Source organism: Schistocerca piceifrons, chromosome 4, assembly GCF_021461385.2.
Source record: "Schistocerca piceifrons isolate TAMUIC-IGC-003096 chromosome 4, iqSchPice1.1, whole genome shotgun sequence".
NCBI classification, from domain to species: domain Eukaryota; kingdom Metazoa; phylum Arthropoda; class Insecta; order Orthoptera; family Acrididae; genus Schistocerca; species Schistocerca piceifrons.
Window position 1 is genome coordinate 579,247,190 of NC_060141.1, and position 19,458 is coordinate 579,266,647.

At 41.3% G+C, this 19,458-nt stretch overlaps 1 protein-coding gene across 2 annotated transcripts in view; it reads left to right on the plus strand.

The window, feature by feature from the left end:
- The window catches only part of LOC124795475 (protein maelstrom homolog), a 128,560-nt gene that overhangs the window by 37,055 nt on the left and 72,047 nt on the right, over positions 1-19,458 (plus strand). For both annotated transcript variants that reach the window (XM_047259512.1, XM_047259511.1), the window contains exons 4-6: positions 4,260-4,406; positions 4,483-4,616; positions 6,150-6,252. In XM_047259512.1, coding sequence (XP_047115468.1) covers positions 4,260-4,406; positions 4,483-4,616; positions 6,150-6,252 — 384 coding nt within the window. The remainder of the gene's footprint in view (positions 1-4,259; positions 4,407-4,482; positions 4,617-6,149; positions 6,253-19,458) is intronic.

Below are 19,458 nucleotides of genomic sequence, written 5' to 3' on the forward strand. Positions count from 1 at the left end.
AACAGCAGCTGCAGTTTTTCGTTTTATTCATGAGGGTGAATTTTACCATTTGCTCCAAGTTTTAGCACATGTCCTTTGTCCCTGTGTGTCCTCCACCATAGTGCTTTCAGGGTGGAGGTTTTAATGTGTTGCAGAGTGGCTGGCTTTTCCTTTTTGTCCTCATGGTCAGCCAGCCATGGAAACCTGCTTTCTTGTGTTAACCTCTTCTACCTGTTCCTTGTGTTTTTGTGGCTTTCTTGTCCTGTTTTGTCCATTTCAGTGCTTGTTGTCCTTCTGTCGTTGTGGTTTTTCCTTTCATTCTGTTTTGTGTTGTAAGTCTCATTGTCTTATTCTCACCCTTGTGGCATTGTTTTCTTCGGTATGAAGGACCGATGACCTCGTAGTTTGGTCCCCCCCCCCCCCCCCCCCCCCCCTCTTTTAAACCAACCAACTCCTAGTTTTTGACATTCTGAAGTCACAAGAACAAACTGCAGAAGTATGTGTCAGCAAGAGAACTGTTCAGAGAATAGTAAACGAAAGTGTCAGATCTGTAAAAACATCAGGAAATTTGGCTTCATGTCACCTAGAAAGCCTCAAATTCTCAAGACAGCTGTAACACAAATGAATTGTTTCGACAATATTTTAAAGTGCAAAAATCAAACAATGGAAAATGCAGGATGGAATGTAATAATATTATGAAAAGGAAAGTTTCTACTCACCATATAGCAGAGATGCTGAGTTGCAGATAGGGACAATAATGACAACGTATTTTAAAGTGTTCCTTGTTTGAAATGTATAGAAGTAGTAGATGCCAGGCATCGTAAAAACATGTTACAATTATACTTTAGAAAATAGGCTTGAAAGGTAGTGCTTCATCAGTGCAAAGAATTGTAAGAGACATTGGTTTCAGATGTTAAAGAAGAGTTTTTGAGGGAAGTGACATTTGTGCAGCATGAACCACATCCCTTGTAAAGATGCTTGATACAAGAGGAGGAGGTAGTTAAACAGTGTATTACCCTGATGAAATGTGGGTGAATCAGAATCATTACAGGAATACATGCTGGACAAACGAGTGATGTTACAACAAGTTCTTGGATAATTGTTCTGAATCTGTCTCCTTTTTCTGATTTTGTTCTTGAGAGTAAACTTCTACTTACAAGGGAACCTCCCTGTCGCACCCCCCTCAGATTTAGTTATAAGTTGGCACAGAGGATAGGCCTTGAAAGACTGAACACAGATCAATCGAGAAAACAGGAAGAAGTTGTGAGGAACTATGAAAAAAAGAAGCAAAATATACAAACTGAGTAGTCCATGCGCAAGATAAACAACATAAAGGAAAATGTGAGCTCAGGATTGCTGTGGTCCGGTGGTTAGCGTGAGCAGCTGCGGAACGAGAGGTCCTGGGTTCAAGTATTCCCTTGGGTGAAAAGTTTACTTTCTTTATTTTTGCAAAGTTATGATCTGTCTGTTCATTCATTCACATCTCTGTTCACTGTAATAAGTTTAGTGTCTGTGTTTTGCGACCTCACCGCAAAACCGTGCGATTAGTAGACGAAAGGACGTGCCTCTCCAATGGGAACCGAAAACATTTGATCGCAAGGTCATAGGTCAACCGATTCCTCCACAGGAAAACACGTCTGATATATTCTATACGACACTGGTGATGGCATGTGCGTCACATGACAGGAATATGTTGTCGACCCACCTAACTTGTACACTTGGCGAATGGGTAAAAAGATTCTTCTACCTTGCCCGATTTAGGTTTTCTTGTGGATGTAATAATCACTCCCAAAAAAGTGATGAAAACATAAGAGTTTGTCACATAAACTGCAACAAATGAATGCAACAGTTTCACAGTTTTCCCTGTGCTCTGTCAAAACATGTTTTTAACGTTTTCAAATTTTTCCGTGTGTAGAGCGTCAAATCCTGCATATGTCCACGCAAATATGAACATGTCCTGGAATTCTGGAGAGCGAAGTTGATTATGTGTGAGTGCCTGAACTTTGATAATTGTCTGAAAATAAAAAATTAAAATTTTCAGTCGAGGGAAGACTGGAACCAATGACCTCTCATTCCGTAGCTGCTCACGCTAACCACGAGACCATGGCTCTCCTGAGCTCACACGTTCCTTGATGTTGCCTATCTTTGGCATGGACTACTCAGTTTGTATATTTTGCTTATTTTTTTCATAGTTCCCCACAACTTCTTCCTGTTTTCTCAATTGATCTGTGTTCAATTTTCAAGGCCTATCCACTCTGCCAACTTATAACTAAATCTGAAGGGGGTGCGATGGGGAGGTTCCCTTGTTGGGTGTAAGAAATGCAGCATTGACCACCAGTCAGAAATGAAAGTTGTCAGTTTCAAGAATTGGTTCACTAAACAATCCTTGTTATACGTACTTTGAAGTCAGTCAGTCGTAATTACCTTGCAAGTTGCCATCCAGCTGTTACACAGAAAACAAGTGTAGACAGCAAGAAAGTGGATATCATGCTCTGTCTAAAAAATAAATATATTCTGCACAGTATAAGTCAGGCTCGTGTGAACTTCTGCAGCTCTTTAATTTATACAAGTCGCGCTACAGAACATACAAATTTGACTTTCTTGCACATGAATGTAGCCCAGTTCTGCGTTTACTTACATAGAACTGTCAGTATAATCCGATATAATTAATTAGGGCACAGGTTAAAGACTATGTGGGGGGAAAAACAAAACATTGTAGATTAGACACTGAATCACTTGTGCATGAAGCAGTAGACAAAACACCCCCCCCCCCTCCCCACCCACCCACCTCTTTCAGCCTGGGCATACTGTGTGTGGCATATTGAAAAGTCTCAGAAAAAAAAAAAAGACTTTGATAGGGAAGTGAAGATGGGTATAAGCCTTGAACCTATCATCCTAAAGTTACAATCAGATGATTAGGACAGCCTCAGAAAGCAGTTAAGATGGCATAATGTCAGCTTAGAAATAAAATAATCATATTCATGGTTTTAAGGACTAATGGTTTAAAAAATGTTTGTCGACACATCAATTGCATACGTAGTATAAGAGAGATTCCTAGCCTTTATTGATTAGAAGTTTATATCCTATGAAGTATGCAGATTATGATGTTAAACACATTACACAAGAAGTAGTTAAGCTTTTCCCACTATTTTATATACTCTAAATACTCGCGAGAATGCTGCCGGATAAATTCGTCAGAAACTCCTATATTTCAACATGTAAACCACTGTCATTTTCAGACCACAAATTGGAAAATTCCAGACAAGATATTGGTAGTTTTCAGTGTTATCGATCAGCAGTCACTAGAGTTATTCACAGAAGATGCCCAATTCCTTGCTTGTTTCAATGGATCATGAATGTGGTCTCCTACTGTAATGTCAGATGAGTTACTTTATACTTACAATGCCTGTTGACAGCAAAAATTATGGCAACATATTGATGGTTTTTATCATAACCTTTTGCTTTAGTCTTTGCTACCAATAATTATTTTTTACACACAGCAATTTACACATAACTAAAGTCATTCATACCCCACATACACTAATTATACACATTAAAGTAAATAAATAAATTATATATATATAATTTTTTTTTATAGAAGCAGTGTTCAAGTAAATGTAATGATTTTGGTTTGAGTTTGAAGTTCATTTTGTTGTATATTACATTTCTACTTATAATACAGTACAAATTTGCAGTAAATAGCAAGTATTGCAACCAGTTTCGATGATTGTGTCAGTAGACAATCGTCATTTTGAGAAGATTTGTACTTGATTTCATCACAAAGTTGCGTCAGCTGTTCTCATCTTCCGGCATCATGTGGACAATTACTGTGGAGCAATGGATGTAACATGAAGTAAGATTTCTCTCATGTAGATGACTGATCAAAATTGGTTTTAAAATATAGTGTTCCCCTCATAGATTTGGACATATAATACGATATGCCATAGTCAAATAAACCTCATTGTCGTTCGCAACAACACAGTTTGGCAATGCAGACTTTGTTTGCCTGCTCCCTGCCATCACACATGTGCAGAACTCATCCCCTCCTTGCTTCCCTATCATTCCCCCTCTGTATTTTTCCTCTGTTTCAAGAATTTTCATTCCTGTGCATGCATTTTCCGATCGGCAGACATGTAGAAACTCATTTGCAATTATTATTGAAATGTTATGTTTCTGGATGTAGGTCTCTTTGTTTGCAGCAAATAATTTGAAGAACTCAAATTATGTATTAAATATACTATAATTGTGCACAGTGATAACAAAGCTTTTTAACTTTTCAGGTCTTCAGACAAAGATATTTTACTTCATGCACGTTAATTATTACTGTAGAGTCGAAGAAAAGCAGTTCATACCATGTGAACTCGCAATATGTCAATTTAATTTTGCACTGGGAGCTTTTAATTTCTACCATACACTCATCAATCCAGGCAAGTGTTTTGTTAAATCAGAGCGATATCCGAGCAGTAAATTTGCAAATATTTAAATGTGAATTTTCTCTCATAGGTGAGCTTCCACTGGGCTATGCTTTTGAGGCAAAGAAAAGATCAGATGAAACTCACCAGATTCCACTCCCTCCACCATCATCTGCAGAGAAAAACTATTCAAAAATTCTTCTTAATGTAGTGAAATTTATGAAGGTATCTTAATAGCACAGCTTCTCATCTTGTATTTACTGTATATTTTATTATAAATGCTTAGGGTAGTTCATGTGTAAATGTCTGTAGTTTAAATACTTTGGGATGAACAGTTTTATCATTTATGTGTGTGATGATACTAGTTGTACAGCAGAATTTGAGATAAAGGCTGTTGTCTTATCATTTTGTGTTTGACACGAAATATGAAATGTCATAATGCAATAGTAATAAACAGTTTTTAGCTATCAGTTCAGTGACCAGCTTTATTTTATGAAAATGGCTTCGTTGGTGAATTTCACTGAAGTATCTGCTGTCAGATGAATAACAGGGCTTTCTTGAAAAATTAGTGATCTCTGGGGTACATCAAGGAGCAACTATGGTTATACACACTGGGCATTTACTGTATTGGATGCCAGAAAGGGTGTCAGTACATTAGCCAGATGCAACAACTGTGCGTGGAGTATTCGAGATGGGTTCATCTTGGCCAGAGAGGAAAATATGCTGTAGCATAATGAGAGAGGCAATTAGCAAGTACATCACTCTCTTCCGTTACTGTGTGGCATCAGTCACAGCTTAAGAGTAGAGTAACGAGAAACTTGTTTCAAGTAAAAGAGCTCATGAGCGAGGTGACTCCAGCATATTCGTGCTGGGAGGGGAATCGGTGAAGTGTGACAGTGCATTGAAAATCACGTACATGACAACTTCATGTTCCAATCATGGTATTTATATCTTTTAATTCTCTCTTGACCTCTTATTTCAGAATCAATTTTGGGGAGAGCATAGGCATTGTGCTTTCCACCAAAAGAACACATTGCCATGCTTGTTGAGGTACCTCACAAACTCATCTTTGTGTTTATAAGTTGATTAATATGAAGTTGGAAACTGTTTTACACAAGAGAGGATTGGATGTTTTTCTCCTGCCACTGTGCAGTACAGCTTCTGATGGACAGTTTGATAAATTTTTTCTTTTTTTCCCCTCACTCAGAACTGTGATGAATGACAGTCTTCACTAATCAATTTTTTTTTAGGAAGTCCTTTGCATGTTCTTTCAGTTTCAATATTACATCATCATCTTCACTGTGGCATGTATCTAGTATACTAAATACCCATGGTACTAAAAAAGACAAGGTCACTTTTGTTTCACCCTACAGGTTGTTGTAGCTTTTGTTCATTATAACTGGCTAATACAAATTGTAGAGGATGTTCCATCTAGTTCCAATATTTTGATGCAATGATTTTCCTAATTTTATCAACAAACCAAATCATACTGTGTAATGTACTGTTCTATCCTCTATGTGGGTGAAGATATACATTGGATAACCCCTCCCTAAGGAACATTTGATGTAATGTATACTGTAATGGTGAATTTATGCACTGCAGAAATCTGTGATGATGAGTAGCTTTTTTTGGTAAGAAATGTCACTATGCTTGTTCCATAAGTAACTTACAGATAGAACTGTTATTCAGTTGATCATCTCAGAATAACTCATCAGTTGATTTATTTATTTACATCTGTGTAATTCGTTATTGTTACAGGATGATGTTGAAGATGGGAAATTTCCACCAATTTACACTTACGGTACTGATGGCACTTCCGAAGCAGTGAAAGATGTTTTAGATGCTCTGTGTGAATACGAAGGTATGATGCACATGTGGTGTTTTCTATTTTAGAAGACGCAAGAGCTGTTTTTTATTCTTGTTACTTAAGTTTGTTTTATTACTGCATAATAGTGGTACACACATAAGAATGCAGGAGTCAATGCGCAGCAGTGTACTGCTTGACACTCCAACCAGTAGGATCATTCTGCTGCTTCTTCTCGAATGCATATGGTACATTTAGAGTTCACTTTCATGTTACAGGATACATATGGTACGTTTAGAGTTCATTTTCGTGTTAGTTTAGGTGTGCTTGAATTTACTTCATCACTGTATTGTTTCATAATGGGTAGCTTGATGCAAACCCAGTTAGTACTACATTAAGAAATGACAGTGAGAGCTTTGCAGGTATATACTTTTTCTAAATGGAGGCAGAAGCAAAAACAGTGGTCTGATGTGGCGCATACCTTTGTGTTGCTAGTTACCATGGTAGGCAACAGCTGGAGTGTGTGTGACGTGTAGGACAATGTGAGAGAGCACACTGGTGACTCGGCAAAGTTTGCTCAGTGTCTGTGCAGAACACATCATGCAGCTGACTTCTTAGTTGCCCATCACTATAGTCACTGTACCTGTACATTCTACAAGTCACATTGATTTTGGAGGGAGGGAAGGGGGTAGAGCTGTCATTTGTTGATAATATCATAAGTGCTACATTGCCATTGGAAGAAAATGTTATGGTTGGAGACAGATGCAATACACAAATTTACTGTAATTTCATTACAGTAGGTTCTACAGAGAAACACATAATTAAAATAAATGTAGGACCTGCAGGATACCCTTAATGAACTACTTTCATCTAACTAGTCATAACATAAGAATCAGAGCACAGTTAATATTCAGACTTCAAGAATGTCATTGAATATCCAGTGCTTTTAGGTTCATTTAACTACACTATGTGATCAAAAGTATCCAGACATCTGGCTGAAAATGACTTAAAAGTTCATGGCGCCCTCCATCGGTAATGCTCGAATTCAATATGGTATTGGCCTATCCTTAGCCTTGATGGCAGCTTCCACTCTCGTAGGCATACATTCAATCTGGTGCTGGAAGGTTTCTTGGGAAATGGCAGCCCATTCTTCATGGAGTGCTGCACTGAGGAGACGTATCAATGTCGGTCGGCGAGACCTGACCTGAAGTCGGTGTTCTGAAACATCCCAAAAGTATTATATGGGATTCAGGTCAGGACTCCGTGCAGGCCAGTCCATTACAGGGATGTTATTGTCGTGTAACCACTCCGCAACTGCATTGTGAACTGGTGCTCAATTCTGTTGAAAGATGCAACAGTCATCCCCGAATTGCTCTTCAGCAGTGGGAAGCAAAAAGATGCTTAAAACATCAATGTAGGCCTGTGCTGTGATAGTGCCATGCAAAACAATGGGTGCAAGCTCCCTCCATGAAAAATGTGACCACTCAATAATGCCACTGCCTCCGAATTTTACTGTAGGCACTACACACACTGGCAGATGGTGTTCACCGGACATCCGTCATACTCACACACTACCATCAGATCGCCACATTGTGTACCATGATTCGTCACTCCACACTACGTTTTTCCACTGTTCAGTCAACCAATGTTTACACTCCTAAAAATTGAGGTGTTGTTTGGCATTTACTGACATGATGTGTGGCTTATGAGCAGCCTCTTGACCGTGAAATCCAAGTTTGCTTACCTCCTGCCTAACTGTCATAGTACTTGCGGTTGATCTTGATGCAGCATGGAATTTCTGTGTGATGGTCTGGATAGATGTCTGCCTATTACACATTACGACCGTCTTCAACTGTCTGCGGTCTCTGTCAGTCAACAGACAAGGTCGGCCTGTACGCTTTTGTGTTGTACGTGTCCCTTCATGTTTTCACTTCATTATCACATCGGAAACAGTGGACCTAGGGATGCTTAGGAGTGTGGAAATCTTGCATACATACGTATTACACAAGTGACATCCAATCAACTGACCATGTCAAAGTTAGTGAGTCCACGGAGTGCCCCATTTTGCTCTCTCACGATGTCTAATGACTACTGAAGTCGCTGATATGGAGTACCTGGCAGTAGGTAGCAGCACAATGCACCTCTTATGAAAAACATGTTTTTGGGGGTGTCCGGATACTTTAGATCACATTGTGTGTGTTTCTTTTCTAGAATTAGATCTGATTACCTTAGAAAATGCCACAAGAGTACAAACAGAAAATATTGTCGTTCCATCGCTTTAGTATTCAACATTGAAAGAAAACCAGTGCGGAACTAAGCCAAATAGCGAATATGGATGTAGCTCCTCTGACATTTGGTATGCTGAGTAATAGAACTGTTGCAATGAAAGTTGCTAAAACTGTAACTGTAAAAACAAGTGGACATAAAAAAATGCACTACACTGTTGTTCTTTCATGTTACGCTTATGGTACTAAACTTAATCCAGTGGTCATTTTCAAGTGCAAAAAAATGGCAAAACTTTTTGAAATACCACCAGGTGTTGTTCACGTACATGACAACGGTTGGATGGATGAGGCTGTTATGAAAGAATGTATTAACAGTGTGTGGGAGAGAAGGGAAAGTGCTTTATTGAAGAAGAATGCTCTTCTTGTGCTACATCAGTTGAGTAGTAATTTGAAAAATTCTTTGAAACAGAAACAGACAGGGAAATACAGAGTTGCTTGTTATTTTGGGAGGACTTACTTCACAACCTCTTTATGTTTTGATAAATAAACCATTTTAAGTGTTAATGCAAGAGGAATGCATCGAATGGCTGATGGATGAAACCCAACATGAATTCACATCGAAGAGAGCTTTAAAATGGCCTACAATCAAACAAGTGTGTCAGTGGCTAAAACAGTTGTGGTCTAGAGGGAGAGATGACATCTTTCAAAAAGTGCAGCACAAGCAAGTGAAGACCATCTTATAGATGATGATGATGATTTAGATCACAATTTTCAGGGATTTTATAGGTCAGCTCGGTTTTATAAACTAAGAATTTGTTTAGTCTGGCTAAGTGTTATTTTTTTTTTTTTTTTAATTGGTTAAAAATTAAGGTGCATCTTAGTTGCATCTCCAAGACTGTAAAATAGAGTACACCTTTTTTCACTCAGTATTATCCAGGTCTTGAATTTATTAATCAACTACTTTGACAAGGCTATTTCTTCCTGAAATCATGCCCCAAAATGAGGTCCATTCTGTCCAGCATTTTTCCCACCACACCTAGAATAGCCTTTCATCACGCTCCCAGCCTCCTCAATATCCTTGTTGGACACTATGCTCTTTTTGCACCCATTTCCCTTCCCTATGGCTCCTACTGCTGTGACTGTCCGTGATGTAAGACTTGCCATATACACCCTCCTATCGCCGCCTATACCAGCCCTGTAACTGGCAAAACATATACTATTAAAAGAGAGACTCATCTGTGAAATGACATGTAGTGTACCAGCTGTTAAGTAAACACTGTCTTTTACATTGGTGTGACTATCACCAAGTTATCAGTTAAGATGAATAGGCATAGGCAGAGGCTGTATGCTGGTAGCACACAATATTGTGTAGCAGAGCATGCTGTACAACGTAACAGTGTGACCTCATGCCTATTTCACCACATTTGCCATCTGGATTCTTCCCCCATACACCAATTTCTCACTACTACTTGTGTGGAACTGGCATTACCATATGTCCGTGGTCCTTGCCATGCACCTGGCTTAATCTACATTATTTTCTTTGGTGTTAATATTTCTTCACAGTAACTATTCTTTCTTCACTCCATTTTAGTTTTGTACGTCCTTAATTTTGTGACCTGTCTTAAGTTTTTGTGTCCCCCCACCACCACCTCTGTCATAAGCAGTGCACTTAGCTTCTCCTGTTATTAGTTTGTTGAAATGCACAATGACAATGAATGGATGCAGGTGATCACACAGGGTGCTTACGTACGTGTCACCTTTTAGTCATATCTAGACATATCGGGGGTCCCATATCACTCCAGCTGCACATCCCTGACACCATTACAGAGCCTCCACCTGCTTGAGCAGTCCCCGTCTGACATGCAGGGTCCATGGATTTATGAGGTTATCTCCATACCCATACACATCCATCCGCTTGATAAAATTTGAAACAAGACTTGTCTGACCAAACATCATGTTCCAGTTGTAAACAGTTCAGTGTTGGTGCTGACGGGCTCAAGTGAGACGTAAATCTTTCTGGCATGTGGCCATCAAGGGTACACGAGTGGGCCTTTGCCTCCCGAAATCCCATATCGATGGTGTTTTGTATGCTGACACTTGTTGATGGCTCAGCGCTGAAATCAGCAGCAAAGATCTGCAAGATCTTTTTCCGGCCACAACAATGTCGGGTATGTGATATTTTACCAGATTCTTGATATTCACAGTACATTTGTGAAATGGTCGTACGCGGAAATCCACACTAAACACTACCTTGGAGTTGCTGTGTTCCATTGCTCGTGTGCGGACTATAAGACCATGTTTAAACTCACTTAAATCTTGATAACAACCTGTGATTTTAGCATCAATAACATAACCTGCGATTTTAGCATCAGTAACCAATCTAACAACTGCGATAGACACTTGTCTTACATACCCGTTGCTGATTGCAACACCATATTCTGCCTGTTTGCAAATCTCTGTATTTGAATACGTGTGCCTATACCAGTTTCTTTGGTGCTTCAGTGTAGATTAATATACGGGGTGTCTTATATTTACAGTTGAGTCTTTGCCAGTTAATGTCATTTGCAGACTTAATTTGCAGAATTGAGAATTTTTGGATGGAAACAGTGACTTGAGCTTGGCTGAACATCAGGACGGATCTGGGGAGGGGAGTGGTGAGAAACTGAAAAAGGTTACCTTGGCTTTTTATGAAAATCTATCATGTTTAAACTTGTTATCCTGAATCCATTTGTAATTGGAATTGACTTTAATATGTGACAAATACTTGTCAACAGTACACATTTGTACAAGAGACAACTTAATGATAACATACATTTGCTCAGAACACTTCAGCGCAACACAACAAATGAAACACAAACTCTACAATGGCATTAAACCTACTGCTGCTCAATGGTATTGTTTATTTTTAAAGTTCCTCTACTGCCGAAGTAGCAAGAGTTCTGCCAGCTCCGTTGCAGTGTGTCCAAAGAACAACATATTGGTGTCATTCAGTTTGCTGTAACAACTGTAAATTGTAGCAATTTCTAAGGAATGCAAGTACGGTTGTAACTGTTCAGAAACATGGATGTAAGAGTTCTCAGTTCATAATTTTATGTTAATGGTGATTCGTGAAGCAGAGGCCACAAACAACTGTGCGGCAAGAAGAAAATTCAGTGTTGCAGAATTGTTAAAGTCAGTCAGTTGTACATGCCAAACATTCAGCAGACTGAAGTGGAAAAGTTTCCACAAATTTTATCAGCAAGTAGTTTGTTACATGAAAGAGAAACTTATTGAAGACTTCCCAATTACTTCAGAAGTTATCCAAATTAAGGCTGTAGAGAGAGAGGAATTTTTGCAACTTCATACCTCACAGAATTCAAAGCAGTACTGGATGTTGTTCATTGTTGTTGTGTTGTAGTGCCACAGATGACTTGCTTATGCAATAAGCAGAAAAACAAGTGTAGATAAAAATTGTGAACCATTCCTTTTTATTTATTTCTCCCTGTGTTACAAAATGTAGAGAATCAGTTAATGGCATAAGCTTAGAACAGGTATAATGTTAACTCTTTAGGCAGATACTTTGTCAGTGGGCCAGTCCATACCAAGTGGTCCAGTACCATGGGTAAAAAAAAAACAGGGTTGTTGTCTGAGCACGGGGCTCACAACCTGAACCACACGCCACTGTTAAGCACCAATGAAGGACTGGGTCCATTACTTCGATTACTCATAATTCATTATGGTCAACCCAACACACTTATTTCAAATAACATAAATGAAGTTACATTTGAATCTGTCTGACATTAAACAGGAATTAAAAAAACAATTTCAATATCAGCTGATTTAGTGCGTGAAGTGTGAGTTAAGCCAATAACCAGGTAAACTGAACAGTTCACCGTAATTCAGAAGAAAGAGAAAAACAAAATTGGATCAATACACGCCTTTGACAAATATCCAAAAAAATTTACAATACTACCGTATTTACTCGAATCTAAGCCGCACTTTTTTTCCGGTTTTTGTAATCCAAAAAACCGCCTGCGGCTTAGAATCGAGTGCAAAGTAAGCGGAAGTTCTGAAAAATGTTGGTAGGTGCCACCACAACTAACTTCTGCCGTTGAATATATGTAGCGCTACACAGGCATGCTTTGCTAGCACAAAGATAAATACTGACGCCAAAACCTCTGCGTCAGTAAATAAATTAAAAAATGGTGGAAGACGAGCTTTTTTCTCCGCCCCGAGTTTCGACCACTGAATTTTCATACATTATCCAACGAAGTAAATACAAATTCCGTATTGTTCATCTTCGAATGTAACAGCATTTCAATGGGCTACGAAAATCCGACTGGCAACACTGGGATGTTTGTCAATATGGCCAACTCTACGTTCTGAATTTTTTCTTACCTGTGAGAAGAGATGGTTGCTAATAGGAACTTTTATGAATTGTGAATCACATGCAGTATTCTCTTCACCATAAGATTAATACGAATATAAACATTTTGCCATGTATTCTTTCGTGTTTGCTGCTATGTCATTTAAATCCTGTGTGCCTAATAAACTACGAAACGTGTGAGACAACAGCAAACGCGGAAGAATATACATACCATGTCATGTTTATATTCGTATTATTCTTATGCCTAACAGTGATACCGTCAGAAATGAAGTACGGCACTTGACTAGATTTTTAAATCTAAGATGACTCTAATTTCTGTGCAGAATGTAATGTACTAAAGAGGCGTCTGCAAAGATTTTCAAACGGAGAAAAATTTTCGCTAAACTCTCGTTCAGAACACCATCTGTCATACGCAGTCTATTATTTGGTTCTTGTTGATCATTATAATAGAAAGCAGCAGTGTAACTAACAACAAATAGCAGTCTCTTGCTATTGTTTCGCTAATGTGACGATTCTTCTCTCTCTCTCTCTCTCTCTCTCTCTCTCTCTCTCTCTCTCTCTTGCGGCGGTAGCGCGCACACAAAAGCAAGCCATGCCGTGAGCGGCGATAGGCCGTAAACACTCATTATCAGAATGCGACAAACAATGCAGGACACAGTACAGTAATGCATTTTCAGCTTAGAGTGACGTAAACACCTATAACAAAGAGAACGGCACTTATCAGATCAAAGAAAAATAAGCAATCAATTCAAACCTGACGAAGCGCGTGAAAAAGGAAGGGTACCTGTATAAATGCGGACGGAGCGCCTGACGCATAGCAATGGCTACCTGGTAAAGCTTAACTGCTAAGCTTACGACTCGAACCAAACTACTGTAGCTGTATCGTCATTCATCCGACCTAAATTGTGTCTCATATTACAATGGACCAACTTTGTTTTGATTTGGAGGTGCGGCCTAAAACTTCTCTCTGCCCTTGAATTTCGAGTCTCAAAATTCAGGTGCGGCTTAGATTCGGGAAATTTTTTTTTCCTTGATTTCAAGTTTCATTTTTCAGGTGCGGCTTAGATTCGAGTGCGGCTTAGATTCGAGTAAATACGGTACTCAAAAGAATATACTGAAGTGGGGATCAGTCATTCACCCGACAGAACACTTCAAAATGAGTTCAATAACTCAGCTGCAACCCAGAAAACAGCAAGACATTAAATACACTTCGTTTGACGATTAACAAACACTTCTGTTTGAACTGCAGTGTCCCAAAGAAACAGGTGCTTATTCTGAAAGAACAATTTTTTTTTATATGTTTCATTTACAGCATTAAGGAATTCCAAATCTTTCTCCTTTCTAGGCGGAGGCTGAGCTAGAAACACAGTTTTACTGTGAAATCTTACAGGACACCCAGAAGCAGTAGCAGACAAGGGGTCAGCACCCACATGTCACACAGGCTAAGAGTCAGGCTGGGAGTACATCCTACGAGAACTTGTTCACACTATGCTCACCACAAACTGTAGACATTCTGGCCGAACATCCGCTTGCGGTGGCTGCCTGGACGAAGCAACCAACAGTCCTATGCCGTGCTTCTCACACAGGCACCTCAATTTGTAAAAAGATCTAGGCCAACACCAACTTCAGGCTCCCCTCTCACTGTGAGACTTGGCACTGTTTATATGAAATGCCTTCCAGGCAACCAGTAACCGCCGTAGGAGTTTCATGGTTAGCAAGCAGCCCCAGCGTAACAGACATCACACATGTGCTTACACCCAAGCACAACTCCGCCAGTCTCACCGGCCGCCTCAATCCGTCTGCCTCTTGCCGTCCCCCCCCCCCACCCCCCCCCCACCCCCCCCCCACCCCCCCACCCCCCGGGGCCCTTTTACGTAAAACCCCCGGGATGAGGTCACACAAGCAGGAACTTAGCAACTACCCAACATTGCCAAGCTTGATTTGTGATATGTGCACTCTTTTTTCCTGGTCAGATTGTTGATGCTGTACACAGTAGGTCACCGGGGTGAGGACCTGAAGAACCTGATAGGGGCCCTCAAAGCGAGGCTGAGATTTAGATGACACTTTACGTCCTTTACCCCGTGCTGGGACACGCTTAACAAAAACCAGGTCGCCCCCTCTGATGTTAGTAGGACGACGCCCCTTGTTGTGGCGTGCCGCCTCCCTCTTGTGGACGAGATCTATATTGGCCCGTGCTCTCTGCCAATTCTCGTGGATAATTTACGTTGATATCTCCTCTGGCAACAGGTCCGAGATCGACCACAAGTTAACAAGCGGAAAACTTACAGAATAGGCCAACAGTAAAGCGGACGGGGTGGTTTGATGCGACTCATGGCGGGCAATATTGAAGGCCAAATTGAGCCACAGGAGGGACCTATCCCATTTTTTCGGCTCTTCTCGTGGTAAATTATCAAGGCTGATTTAAGTTTTTGGTTAAAACGCTCAGCGAATGAAGGCTGCGGATAATAGGGTGTCGTCGTGACATGAGTCACGGCTTGATGAGAACAAAACCTTCGAAACTCTTTTCAAACAAAGCCAGGTGCATTATCACTAACCAAAACCTTGATGGACCAGACAAGGAGAAGATCCTGTCGAGATGAGCAATAGTATTCTTGGCCGTGACTCCGGTGCTCGGAAACATCTGCCACCCAGCCTGGGTACGGGGCAGTTGGCGCTCGATAGGACGCTCAGCATGTGAAGACTGAACAACTCCCAATGTGTGTTAGAACTGGGTTTAGCAATACTGCTTTCCCTGCAGGCTCTCACCATTTTCCTAACATCCCGATGTAGGGTTGACCACGTCAAGGATTCTCTAATCTTACTAATAGTTTTAAAGACCCCCAGATGTCCTCCAAGAACCGAACAGTGATAATACCTAAAGACGGCCGTGATCAAGGATTTGAGCAAGCAAATCTTAAACCTTTTGAGTACAAAAACACAAAAATTCCTCTCCTAAGCTCGGAACCCGAGATAGTATCTCCTGCTTCCAGCCGCTCCCTGATCCTGGCCAACTCCATGTGCTGATGCTGCTCCTCTTCAGGTTCTTAAACAATTCTGGCACTTCCCGTAATACAGCAGCTACCAGAGCTTCTTCTTGTGTGCTCGGTTGGAAACATAGTAGATTCTCGCTAGCCTCTTCATCGGATTCCTCAAACATGCGGCTCAGGGTGTCAGCTAGCACATTTTCGGTCTCCTTGACATGCTGAACTACGAAGTTAAAGGCTGACAAATGCACAGCCCAACGTGCAATCCGACCTGTTTTCTGCGGTCGTGCCAAAACCCAAGTGAGAGCCTGATTATCGGACTCTAAAAGAAACTTGTGATGCTCAAGTTAGAACTTGAATCGCTCGGTGGCGAAGACACCGCTAACGCCTCCAACTCATTGGTGGAATACTTCATCTCAGTGGCAGTAAGGGCACGTGAGGCATAACCAATTGGTCGGCACTCTCCGTCCTGTTCCTGAACCAACACGGTCGCAATACCAGAGCCCGAAGCATCCCTTTGAAGAATGAAGGGCAAATCAGAATTTGGAACGGCCAGAATTGGGGCATTACTCAATGCAGTTTTAAGAGCATCGAAGGCGCCTTGCTGGCTTTCACTCCAGTTAAAGGGCACCCCTTTCTTTCTCAGAAAGTTCAACGGAGCTGCCAGTTCCGCAAAATGGGGAATGAATTTCCTAAAAAAATTTACCATACCCACGAACCTAGCTACCCCCTTTTTACTCTTAGGTGGTCAAAACTCACGGATGGCATGGGTCCTCAAGTGATCAACCTTGATGCTACTGCAGGACACCACATGGCCCAGAAAGGAGATTTCCTGATGGGCAAACTCGACCTTAGAAGGTTTAACAGTTAATCCTGCCTGTTCCAAATGAGCTAGCACTTTATCAATATGTCCTAAATGCTCTTCGAAGGTCTTACTATAGATGACCAACTCATCCAAGTAATTAAAAACCACCTGAAACTTTGTCCACCAAAACAGAGTTGAGAAGCCTAGAGAGAACCGCAGCTCCGGTTGCTAAACCAAAGGGCACGTGGTTAAATTCGTATAGATTCCACTCTCTTGTGAATGCAGTAAGGAGCTTAGACTCCTCGGCCAGTGGAATCTGGTGGTAGGCTTGATTGAGATCCAATACAGTGAAGTAACATGCTCCTGAAAGCCATGTAAAGAAGTTGTGGAAATCAGGAAGTGGGACCGATTCCAAGACCGCCTTTTTATTTAAGGACCGATAGTCAACCACCGGCCTGTAGTCACCTACATTACTTGTAGGAACCAAGAATATTGGGGAAGCATAAGGCGAAGTAGACGGCCGAAAAACCCCCTTTTCAAGCATGTCGTCAACTATCTGCCTCAACACCTTCGTCTTAGGAGGCGACAACCTATACGGTGCTTGCCTCACCGGTTGATTATCGGTGACATGGATACAGTACTGAATTTTATTGGTGACCCCCTAGCTTGTCCATTAACACACGAGGAAACTTCTCCAAGACTTGCAACAACTGCGAGGCTTGCTGCTCGGTAAGATGACTCAAGTTACAACCAGAGACATTACTACTAGCACTACACACCTGAAAATCCCTTGTATAATGGTTACAAAACTGAAACTTGGTAACTGGAGGAAATCGAAAATAGAACACGCCTCCCACGTAATCCAATACCAGCCCAGTAATCTCTATAAAGTTACATCCCAATAGGATATCCATTCCCAAATTCCTCACTACACATACCTTGACAGGTCAAGAAAAATCGCCAACTCTGCACCCCACCTTCATTTCGCCAACCACATCTAAACACTATCCATTCACACCCCTACAGATTACCGAAACACTCCGCAGCACTGGGAACTTACAAATGAACTTATATCTTTGATACCACTGATAGTCTATGAGAGAGATATTACTGCCAGAAACAATCGGAGGACACACCGGCTCATTGTTCAAACTTGCGCAAGCGAACGGTAATCTAGTGTTCGACACCGCCGAGACTATGTTGCAGGCCCTAGGAATGGGACCACTGCGACTTCGCCTGCTTGCCAGCTGGCGTCAGATGTTCGACATTGCTCCCACCTTGACCTTGCACTCATCTGCGAAATGTCCCGGTTGGTTACAACGCTAGCACACGACCTTAGCAGGAACGCTACTTGCAGGCTGGTAATTCCTTCCCTTTTCCTTATACCCACTGCTACCGGAAAATCCTTCGCACTCCCACATGTCATCTGCTCAAACCCCCTCAATTTCATGAACTAGCCATTCCAAGTCTGCGATGTTGGCCTTTCACCGAACAATACATGACTCCGATCTTCCGGTTTCAACCCTCGCACTATACTTGAAACGACTTCATGCTCCAGGAGGTGAGTGTGAAAGGCCAGCATCGCTGTTTGTACATCGGTTATGTAGTCACTCAGGGACTCCTGCTTCCTCTGTTCTCTGAATACATATTTATTCACTAGATGGCTTTTGTCCCAAGCGGTTAACTTTTCCTGCACGATCGTTATTCGCAACCCACTCAAGCTACACTCACTCTCAAGAACGGATGCTACTAATTGAGTCAAGGAACCACTGGACAAAGGATAGAGCAACTGACACACCACCCTTGCCGGCGCATTTAACACATCAGCAATCCTCTCCAACTTAACTAAAAACCACAAAAACTGAACTAAATGCCCCATGGATTCAATCGACAAGGACTCAACTCTCTGACATATGGACACCAAGGGGTTTGGAAGTTTAGCAAAATAATTATCCCCACTAGTCTGATCTCGGGATCCGGTCCCAGAGGACTCCATTGGCAAAGTCAACGAAGCGTCACCTCCCTGTTCACCCTCCACCGCAGCGCTTTCCCATTCCAAAGCACTCAACTGAACTTGCAATTTCAAAACCTGCTCCCGAAAACATTTGCCTTATCCTTGAAACCCAGGCTTACAGCCACCTGAACAAGATCACAAAGTCGATTAATGAAGTGAGTGATTTTTACGTGCAGACGGTATACTTGCGAGTGAGAAATCTAAGTTTGACTGAATCTGATCCAGGGAGGAGGCACAGGACAACAAGGTGTCGCCCACCTGACCAACGCACTCCGCGGATACCTGGATTGGGAGCACCACTGCGTCTCGCAGGCACGCAGACAGCTCACGCACGCCACAGTCGTCAGGCTGCCCCCGAATCCGTAACTCGTGTTGCAATTGGTCCTTCAGGCACCCAATCCCCATGACCGCACATGCCGACATGACAATTCTGTAAAATACGCACACTAACAGCACACAGCAGAACAACAAATTTACAATTTAAAGACAATATCCATTAATTAAAACATGATCCATGTGCAATATCAGTAATCACAGAGCAACCACGCTCTGCTACCAGAGCTATGAAAGAGCACGGGGCTCGCAACCCGAACCACACGCCACTGTTAAGCACTAATGAAGGACTGGGTCCCTTACTTCGATTGCACATAATCCATTAAGGTCAACCCAACACACTTATTTCAAATAACATAAATGAAGTTACATTTGAATCTGTCTGACATTAAACAGGAATTAAAAAAACAATATCGGCTGATTTAGTGCGTGAAGCGTGAGTTAAGCCAATAACCAGGTAAACTAAACAGTTCACCGTAATTCAGAAGAAAGAGAAAAACAAAATTGGATCAATACATGCCTTTGACAAATATAAA